The following is a 10,867-nucleotide window of genomic DNA, read 5'->3' on the forward strand; positions in this document are numbered from 1 at the left end:
AAAAAGCAAAACCTTGAGACTGTTTAAAATATTAAAGGTCGACTTGCAAATATTTATTTTGGCGCAAAATATTACCGAGAAGTCAGTGACTCACCCATGTATTTACCTAATTATAAAATAAATGAAGTCATTATGAAGCTCATTTTTGTATAATTTATTTACATAAAATTACATTGTATTAAGTATGCTGTTTACAAAAAGTACAGAAAATAAATAAATTTCTTTGGTAATGTTATCTTTAGAAATTAATACTGTGTATAACTAAACAACATCAAGTGTTACAATGTTTTCCTCACATTTATCTATCACTAAGCCACATTTATTGTACACAATCGTCACATTTATTTACAATCTAGTGCCTCATTTAGTACTTACTTTAACGGAAACTTTGGGAAAAATTGACAGCCACATATCAATTTTTTCAAGTCTTTTTTGATAAAATAATTCTAAAAATATGCTCCTTTGTCTTAAAAATGATATTCAACTTCGTTAACTTATCTCCGGGAACGCAGCATCCATCAAAACCTCAAAAATCTCCTACAAACAACACTTAACTCTCCTCCTACCCTCAAAAAAACTTACATAAAGCAGCTGCTTGTTCATATTCTTCTCCTGGAACGCATCAAACACCTTTCTCGCCCCGCTTTTCGCAGCATTTGTCCCAACCAAAGTTGTAAGCAACTCCGGGACGTTATTTACGAATAAAACTTGTGCTTCACGTGCCGTTCTTATTTTTTCATCGGCCGTCCGGAGGGGGCTTGGACTCGCCAAAGTCCCTCCGGGCCAAAAATTCTTCAAAATCAGCGTTACGTAATAGTGGAGCATTTGCTCGGAAAACCACCAGGAAATGGTTTCGTGTATCTGGCGGTTGATATTGCGCCCGTACGTCACTTGGACGAACCCAATCAAAGTTTTTCGGAGATATTTAAACACGCCTCTCATATCGAAAAGCTCGCCTAATAAAGCGTACAGAGGCTCGGCGATTGTGTCTTTCGAATCGTCGTAGAATTTTGCGTGGTGGCCGTTTATTTTTACAAAATCGACAGAATCGCCTGAATCGGGGGCTAAACACTGCGAAATGTCTTCCTCTTCGCTTTCTTTAAGAACCGAAGAACCGTCCTTGCTTTGTTCGCTTCCGCTGGAATTTTTTCATTTTTTGTTTGGCGGTTTTTGCCGAATTGTCTTACCTTTTAAAAAGTGTTGAAAATGAAAAGCGGGATTTTTTCGGACTTGGTGTGGAATGTTTCAAGTGGTCGGAACTGGGGCTTAGGAATGAATAAACCGCCTCGCTTTGGTTCAGTTTATCGTCGGTCAGAATAAACTGAAATTGCCAAAATCAGGAATGCAAGATCCAAAAACTTTTAAAAGTTACACTTTGTAGTGACTACGGATAACTATAGGTTAGGATACGAAATGGTATTTCGTTTATCACCCTTTGATTTTGTGTCGGAAAAGATTGGTCAAAAAAATAAATTTGTAATTTTAATAATAATAATAATAATAATAATAATAATAATTTTTTGAATAAAAAAACACATTTTAGTATTGTTAAAAATGGTGTTACTATTACCTTTTCCAGCTTCCGAGCTGAAAAAACACAAAATTATGCGAATTTTTCGCTTTTTTGTTGATTTAAACACGTTTTTGAGATAAAAACTAATTTGCTTAGAATAACTTCGCTAACAGGTAGATTATTTAGATTATTTCAACTATCTTCAGAAGATTCATCAATTGTATAACAACTTTTTACAAGGATAAATTATGGTTTATGGTCAAAGTTTTTAGAGATAAAATCTCAGTTTTTCCTGGGGTTTTATTAAAGGTGGCCGAAAAATCACCAACTTAAATAAAAAATTACCAATTTTCGCCTTTTAAGCACATTTTTCAGCTATAAACTCAATTTTTCGAAAATGTTTTTTAAAAACAGACGTAAAAGCCACCCCAATTTCTTGTTGAACTTAAACGTTTTTCAGATAAAAACTAAGTTTCTTAGAATAACTTCGCTAACAGGTAGATTATTTCAAAGATTATTATTTCAATTAGCGTTCAATCAGAAAATTCACCACTTGTACACAACTTTTTACAATAATAAATTATGGTCAAAAGTTTTAGAGCTAAAATCTCAGTTTTCCCAGAGATTTTGTTAAAGGGGACCGAAAAATCGCCAACTTAAATGAAACATTATTAATTTTTGCCTTTTGAGCACATTTTCAGCTATAAGCGCAATTTTTCGAAAAAATTCTTTAAAAACAGACACCATCAAAGTCTGTTTTTGTTAAATCTTGTTGAGTTTGTTCAAAATGTTTACCTAAAATTAAATGAAGAATCACCCAATAAGATCGAAATTGAACTACCTTACCTTTTTAAAGTTCAACACTGATTTCTTTTGCAATAACTTTTCAAAATACACCTAAAAATCACAAAATAAACAGAAATTGATGTTAGTTTCCCTTGACTTATCTCGTTTTATTTCAGCAAAATAAGCCGAAAAACCATAACATTTGGTCCTCGAAATTAGGTCGAATATTACGTAATGTTTTTTGAGTGTTAAGCAGGTTTTTTATCTAGAAACGGAAAACTCGCAAAATTTTATCAAACCAAAATTAGTCCAAAATAAATTGTAAGTTTTGTTTCGAGTGGTTTTCTTTTCGAAAAATTTCGCTACAACTATCTAAAAAATCACAAAACTTGATAGAATTTGCTATTAATTTTGTTTAATTTCAATCAATTTAGTTCGTCTTTAAACCTGAAACTCACTTATTTTGTAAGTTCTTGTGAAAACACGCCTCAAAATCACAAAAATAAAATACTTGTTCCTTAGCTTGCTTCAATCAATTTCGTTTGTTCTTGAGCGATATTTAGTCAAAAACAAACAGAAATAATTACACAATTTAGGCAAAACTGCAGTTGTTCCTACTTTTTTCAAGCTTTTAAACACGGTTTTGAGTTTCTTATTTATCAAAACCAAGCTGAAAAGTCATCTAAAGAGCTCAACACTCAAGGTTTTAATAAATTTTTGAATTTTATTATTAGCAAAGTTTTAATGCAAAAAAGTAATTATTTCGCAAAAATTGTCAAAAATAAGCTAAAAAATCGTCGAAGAATTGAATTACTCGTCAATTTTGTTCATTAATTCGAAATGCAAGGTATTCTAATCAAAATGGAAATAAAAATACGTGTTTTGCTCGTGTTTGTTTGTTCTACGACAAATTTTAATCGCATATTAAACCTTATTTTGCATCAACCGAATAATTAATCAAATTTGCAAACAAACTAACTCAATTTTTTTAACCTTTCTCAAAGTGTCGAGCCGACGCGACGCAACAAACATGAAAATTGTTTTATTTTTTATAAATTAATTTTCCGAAACTTGACTTTAACCGAATTCGCACCGTTTTAAAAAATATGACGCGAAGCCCAAATCTTAAATACCTAATAATTTTCTTCTCACATTTCTCGTAAAAACTATAGTCTTCCGTTTTTTCATCCCATTAAGAATGTAAAGTTAGAGAAAATCATAAAATAAATGGAAACTAATGTTAGTTTCTCTCGACCTACTTCTTTTTGAGCAAAATTTAGTCAAAATAAGCCAAAAAACACATTATTTTATCAAAAGTCATGTCCAGTTTTTGAGTTAAAATTTTAGGTTTACAGATGCCACTAAAACAAACCCAAAAATAGACCGAAAATCTATTTTTAACATTTTTCAAGTGATTAACTAAATTGTTTCTCTCAAAAAATTTCGCTCAAATTGGCTGAAAAATCACCAAAAATCGAAATTTGTATAAATTTTATCTTACTGCAGTCAGTTTAGTTTGTTTTTGCAGAATCACAAACTCAGAATCACAAAAATAAAATGTTCCACTCGATTTTGTTTGATCTTGAGCGAAATTTTGTCAAGAATATGCCGAAAAATAGTAAACTTAGGCCGAATAATGAGTTTATTCCAACCCTTTTCAAGCTTCTAAACATTTTTTAATTTATTAGCTAATAGACCAAGCTGTAAAATTAACTAATTATTGTGTGCAAAATAAAAATAACATTTTCAAATTTTTGCGTTTTTTTACACAGAAAAGTAATTATTTCGCAGAAATAATGTTAAAAATAAGTCGAAAAATCGTCGAAAAACTTGACTAATCTTAATCTTTAATTTTGTTAATTAATTTCTGCAGTTTTTTTTTAAACAATTAGTGATCTGATTGAATTTAAATTAATTTAAAACGATTTGGAACGGCTGTACAGCAAAATCAAATGATCTTATATAGTGGCGGTCAGCTCGATTTGCGTGTGCGTCATCAATGTAATTTTTTGATTACCAACACAAGGCTATAAAAAATTATCAAAAACAATGCAAATTTAAACAGCTAAGGGCTATCTAAGGGTGGTATCCTTGAACATTAATTTACATGTGCATTTCGACAACACCGTCAAGTGTCACGAATTTGTCAAACTGACATTGACAGTAAATTATAGACGTCATCGCATGGTTGTCGAAAGTGTTATCGGTGTTAATCGCAAGTATTTTCTGTTCGTTTATTGTGTTTTGTGATTTGCGTTTCGTTAGATTTTTGATTCTGCGCTTATTAGTTCTTGTTTTGTGAATCTGTATTTTTTGTAACAACTCATAATTTAAACACTTCGTAACCTCAAAAAATATTTGATAGTTTTTCACCGCTATGCCCCTGCTATGTAAACGTAGTGACGTAGAAATGTCAGATGACGCACACGCAAATGGAGCTGAGCGCTACCATATTTCGTTTCGCCTCCTAGTATAAAGTTCTCCGTAGTAATAATAAAAAATAGAACCTTGTTAAATTTTAAATAACTTTGGACATTAGAAGTCCAGAGACAAAAAATACTTTTTCCCAACAAAATTTTGCCATAATAAAAAAACTGATTATACAGATTAGTCAACTTACATCTAAATACTTCTGTATCTGTTGCTTGGCCTTCTCCAGCGAGCTTTTGTCGGTTTTGCCGAACAAAAACTTGAACGTATTCGAGGGCAGCTCAATGTTACGTAATTCTGAACACAACGGTCTTAATTTTCGGTGCAATTCCTGAAACTGGGTTAAGCTACGACACACGACCCATCCTGTGCTGATGGTTTCCTCTCCTTCATTGGACTCCTCTTCAACCATGTGAACCACTAGCACAAACTGGAGCGGTTCCCTTTCGTCTGGAACTTCGGCTGATTGTACAACCGTCCTCCACTTTCCCAAATTTTCACCCCAGACTTCGGTTCGGTTCAAATGAGCCTCTAATTGCCTTCTCTCGCCTTGTAACCACTCCACCTCTTTTTCTAATTTACTTAAAACTTTCGATTCAGGTCGGAGCGACGATCGGAGTGCTTGCAACGCTTGTGTTTTGTTACTGAGACGCTCTTCTAATTGGTCTAATTTTTGTTTGGCGTAATTGGAATGGTCGCCAACGTTGAGATTTGTACTGTCGACGCTCGAAATCGAATCTCCGGAATTTTGGCGGTCTTCGAGCGAACGATCGATGTCCGATATGTCGTCTTCTTTTTCCATTGCTGTGATCATTTCCTTGTAATAATCGCTGATTAAGAACGGCTGATAATATTTATCTTCTAGGGTTTGTACAACTTGGGATTGGACTTCGTAGAATACTTCTGGTCCCTTATCACCTAGCAAAAACGCTTCCATTCGTTTACGTGTGTTTTTATCAACTTTTATCTCCGACGTTGGGTTGCGTATAAAAGTATAAAAAATTTCGGCGCCTAATTGATGCCAGTTTTTTCGATGGGCTGTTCGTAATTCCTCGACGGCGATCCAATACCGAACCAAATCTTGGCTTGCCAACGTTTCCAAAAATTGGGACAGGTATTTCCGGCCGAGGACATGCTCCAAAATTGACGAAATTGGCAAAGACTAGACAAAATTATTGACCAAAAGTAAGGTGACACGAGCCATGTAGCGGCAAGTGGAGAAGCAAACCACTGCTATAACAATTTTTGGTAATTATCTATAAAACGGGCTTTTAAATTTTTCAATTTTTTTTTGTTGTAATCTCTTTTAAAACCTCTGTTTTTTTCCTAATTATAAGATAAAAAAAATTATAAGAAAACATTTTTTTTTATAAAAAACATTTTGTTTGGTGATTTATTGGCTGTTTCAAAACTATAAAAACGTCGGCGTCGCATTTTCTCTCAAACTTAGCTGTTATAAATTATTTATGCTATTCAAAAAAAATTAACTAGTTTAATTCGCACTTTCAATGAGAGATTTAATCACTAATTACTATTTTACAATTTTATCAATATTATTTAAAGAAATAATTTGATAAAATGCGACGTTGGCGTTTTTATAGTTTTAAAACAGTTAATAGATGTCTTTAATCTTAAAAAATAACTATGAAACGAAAAAAATATTACTATATGGTTTCTGTGGAATTCGTATATTATTTCTCAAAATTTCAAGAGAAAATAGAAAAAAATAAACTCAATTCAAAAGTGATGCTAAATTTGCCTTTTTGGTGTGTTTGAGCTGATTTTTGAAGCAAAAGCACATTTTTTTCTAACAAAGTCATCAAAACTGAATAAAAAACACCAAATTGATGTTATTTTCATCTCTTTCATTTATTGATTCAGTTTTGAAAACGCATTTTTTAGTTAAAAACCCAAAATCACCAAATTTCCTCAAAATTGTAAGTATTAAACATAAACAAAAAGTTTATCTGCAAACGAAGTTTGTATGAAATTTTGTTGAAACAGACTGAAAAATCACTTTTTCAAAGGCTTTTGTGCGTCTTAATCAGAAATGCAACTACTTAGCAACATGTTGTTCTTTAACAACATTAGTCTTTACTAATGAGTAAATTATAACCACATTAAGGCAAATATGTTGGTCATAGAAGTTGATATATGTTCCATTGAAAGAGTTTGAAAATGTTCGAAAATTTAGATAATCAGATCATTTCGTGAAAAAAACAACCGAAAAAACATAAAATTTGATAGAAAATTGTTTCAACATCTAATTAAAGTCACATTTCAAAACTAAATTTCCAGTTTTTTTTGTAAGATTTTACTAGATTAGATAAAAAAAAAACAAACCAAAAGTGACTGATTTTACTTTTCCCGATCGTTTTAAAATATCACTCAATTTTCTTTCCAGAATGTGTAAAAAATTTGTGTATTGAAAAGTCACAAAATTCCTTTGGAAGGTACATTTTTCGTAAGCTTTATATTTTGCTACAAAAGAGCTAAGATGTATCATACTAAGCCTAAGGATATTAAATATGCTTTTTTCCATTGTTTAAACACATTTTTGAAGTAAAAACAACATTTTTTCGTCTGTTTCATTGGGTGGTGCATTAGTCTCATTTAATATAAATGAGTGTTTTTTGTATGTTTTAGAATCATTATTTCGGGAAATTTCAATAAAAGGTAGCCAAAAATAACAATATTAAAACAAATATGTTGTTTGTTTAGCGTTTTCAATTTTTTCAATCATTAAATTAGCTCAAATAAAGATTTAGTTTTAATAAATCACTTAATTCTTTAGAATTACTTTTACTTTTTTCGTCTGTTTTAACAAGTATTGTAGAGAATCACTTTAGTAATACAAATATAGAAGCAAAATAAAAATTCGGGGATTCCCCACAAAGACACATTGGTTTCAAGGTGCACTTTAAAATGCGTTTTCTTCAAATGCAGACTAAAAATTTCATTATTATTTATGGTATAGGTATGATAGTGGAGAATGATAACGTAAAACAATTTCTCGAAAAATCAGCATCATTTTGTAGTAAAAAAATCTGAAACTTTTGTAATTTGTCTTAAAAATGAAAGGACAAATTACGAAAATTTTAAATTATTTTACTCCAAAATAAAGCAAATTTTTTGAGAAATTGTTTTACATTATTATTCTTGATAATCATCGATTCTCTACAATGCTCTGAACTCGGAATTCGCCAATTTTGAGACACCCTGTAATTATTTCGCTCGCAAAATTTCATCTAAAACAAGCCGAAAATGTATCAACATAAACCAAAAATGATTTTAAATTTGTTGCTTTCCAGTGTTTAAGTACATTTGAAAATAAAATCAAAGTTTTTTTAAACAAAATTGCCAAAACCGTCTCAAAAAACACCAAATTATGTTATTTTTCTGTTTCATTCGGTTTTGAACTGGAAACATATTTATTTTAAATAAAAAAATATCACCAAAAAATAAACATAAACTCGATTTTTGAACAAAATTCTTAGTTTTAGTGTGAGATTTTGGCAAAACAGACTGAAAAATCATTAAGAGAAGACAGCAATTACAAAATATTTGTCTCCTTTTGCCAGTGTTCAAGCTTTTTTTTTGGAGTGAAACTAAGTTTTTTAACAATATCGCAACCAAAAAACTTAGTTGAAAGCGAATTTTTAACCAAATTCTCAGTTTCTATTTGAGATTGGGATACAACAGACCAAAAACAAACCAAATTAAGACAGTAATTAGTTAATTACATTCATTTTTGCCTTCTAGGGCATTTTTCATCCAAAAACGTAACAACTTTTAAAAAAATTAGTAATTTTTTTCGAAAAATGTTTGTTTTATAGATATTTACCTAACATATTTTTCTTTAGCGCTTTAACAAACCTTTTTAAAGTCGTCGTTGAACTGGTACCCCAACTCCCACCCAAGACTCGCCAGCCTCTTTTCGGACTCTTTTTTCGCCACTGTAAGCTGATTTATGTACTTCCTCAATTTTTTCGCCGCATTAATATCGGACTTATTGACACCGGCTGAAGCAAGAACACTCTTTTCATTATCCAAATCGACGCCTTTCGACCGATTCAAATTCTGCAAAGTGGTCGCTTGCATCAACTTGGTCACCAGACTGTATCTTATCGACTTGAGCGCATCGATATCGTCAGTTTTCGCAATAATTTTCAAAATATCGTCGAAACTTTTGGCATATTCGAACGCTTTGACGTGTACGTTTGCGGCGATTTTTTGCGCTTCGATGTAATAAATCACGTGCAAGTTGAAAAAATCGGGGTCTGTGATGGTTTCGACGAATGGTTTGAACACTTTGCACGCGAGAATTTCCCTAAGAAAATATTTTGAGGGCGAGAGAGAGTAACTCCGCGGCAGGAGAAACATGATGAATAATTCACTTGCCGATCTTATGTAGTTCATTTCTTTGTCGGATGACATGACGTGGGGCGACAATGCGAAAACAGGCGGACGGTCGCTATCAACCCTATCAAGGCCAAAAATTACACAATACAAAAAAAGGGCAAAAAATACTAACACGGCCGTTTTCGCTTCGCGTATTTTCTCAAAATGAGCGGTGATTTTTGAAACTATGTCGCATGCTATGAGCTTGGCATAGTCCACCCGTGAAAAGCGCTCGTGGAGGATCTCGATAGCCCCCCAAAAATCCTCCCTAAAACCCCCAATTACTCCACAACAACGAACACAAACACTGACCTGATATTTTCACCCAGCGTTTCCCAATTGTACGCATATTCCTTCAAATACACCAAAATGTAATCCCGGACGATAAAATCCAACAACTGTTGCAGTAAACTATCAACAGTGCGCCCGAAAATCTGGTTAAAATGGGCTTGGGGTGTTTTGCCGGTATTTGTGGACTCATAGTCGCGCTACGATTTTTTTCTTGAAAAAATTGCAGAAATAGCATAAGCCTCACCATTAAAGTGATACGAAAATTCTCAATGTCTTTTAGAGTGTGTTCCGCCCCCACTGTGGCCATATGTCGCGAAGACAGCTTTACATGGACCCAAATAACTATACCAAGGCTCGATATAACTACCCCAAGTGTTAGCAGAATAAAAAGGAAGTATGAGAGACATGTTGAAAGGATTAAAGAGACTCCAAGACATGCAAAAGAAATGACATAAACGAACATCCTGCAAAAATAACCTCAAAAAAACTCTAACAAAAATTCACTTACGTATCACTTGTGAGTCATTATAATGAATGAAGACTCGATAACGAAGTCATTGTTGAATTATCAATTAGAAAAAATCTTTCCTCAAAACAGAATCAGCTGATGGAATCAATGGAGCAGGCAACCAGTAATACACGCGCGCACGCGTATTATTTATTGCATAATTTGGAACCATTCCCCTAATAGCTTGATTGCATGCTGCTTCCTAAATCGGGTATTTTTCGGAGGGAATGTAACAGTGTTACCATCCGCAATTTAGGGATTTTTTTCGATAAAAATGCGTGGGAAAGTGTGAACTTTTACTCTCCTAATGCCATTATGTAATTAGGTGCGAGTTGCACAATCTGCAACAATGCAACGAGATCACGTGCTAAAAATATGTCTTGTGTAATTCCGGGTTTCCGGGGGAAAAATCCTGAAGCGATTTTCAATAAATCTTTTTCTTATCTTGTTTCCTGCCAAAGTGTAACAAATGATAAAAAAATCAGGAAGTGGGTATCCAAATAAATCACGAACCGATTCATATGAGTCATGTTGCGAATTTTTATTCCAAACTACTTTTTCAATAATAAGATGGAAAAACCGGTTTGAAAACATCAACAAAAGCTTGTAAAAATAGAAGCCATTCTTTACAGCTTGTTAATCCCACCAAAAAAATTTCATTGTCACTTTAATTAAAAGATCAAGACTTTGGCAATTAATTAGTTTAAATGAGATGGTAATCAATGCACTGACTCAGATAAAATATTGCCGATTTACAGTAATTTTAGTCACGTGTGGCTTTTCAAAATAATCAAGTGATCCCATACATATTTTAATAAAAATTCCATTAAAACCATTTTGTAACCATTAACCTTTGAGGATAATGGGATGCGGATTATGTAATTTTGAAGAGTGTTTTTTGCATGAATTTCTCTCTAGTCAAACTTTGCATTCTAATG

General features: G+C 32.6%; 1 protein-coding gene across 1 annotated transcript; it reads right to left on the minus strand.

Annotated features, from left to right (window-relative positions):
• Positions 1 to 139: 139 nt before the first annotated feature.
• Positions 140 to 10,086, minus strand: snz (snazarus). Its single transcript, XM_967695.5, has 9 exons — positions 9,930 to 10,086; positions 9,666 to 9,885; positions 9,443 to 9,618; positions 9,264 to 9,398; positions 8,606 to 9,212; positions 4,920 to 5,891; positions 1,188 to 1,321; positions 583 to 1,138; positions 140 to 537 (listed from the first exon to the last, which is right to left on the minus strand). Exons 2-9 carry the CDS (start codon positions 9,882 to 9,884, stop codon positions 490 to 492), a joined length of 2,847 nt encoding a protein of 948 aa, XP_972788.2. The 5' UTR covers position 9,885; positions 9,930 to 10,086; the 3' UTR covers positions 140 to 489.
• Positions 10,087 to 10,867: the final 781 nt, after the last annotated feature.

The sequence above is a fragment of the Tribolium castaneum genome, chromosome 9 (genome assembly GCF_031307605.1).
Source record: "Tribolium castaneum strain GA2 chromosome 9, icTriCast1.1, whole genome shotgun sequence".
Classification (NCBI taxonomy): Eukaryota; Metazoa; Arthropoda; class Insecta; order Coleoptera; family Tenebrionidae; genus Tribolium; species Tribolium castaneum.

Excerpts from the sequence above, each read along its gene's own strand:
- snz (XM_967695.5), bottom strand. The coding sequence starts at position 9,884 with ATGTTCGTTTATGTCATTTCTTTTGCATGTCTTGGAGTCTCTTTAATC. Across the intron at positions 5,892-8,605 it reads TCAACGACGACTTTAAAAAG|TCTTTGCCAATTTCGTCAAT; the intron begins GTTTGTTAAAGC and ends AATTTTGTCTAG. Across the intron at positions 1,139-1,187 it reads TTTTCAACACTTTTTAAAAG|CGGAAGCGAACAAAGCAAGG; the intron begins GTAAGACAATTC and ends AAAAAATTCCAG.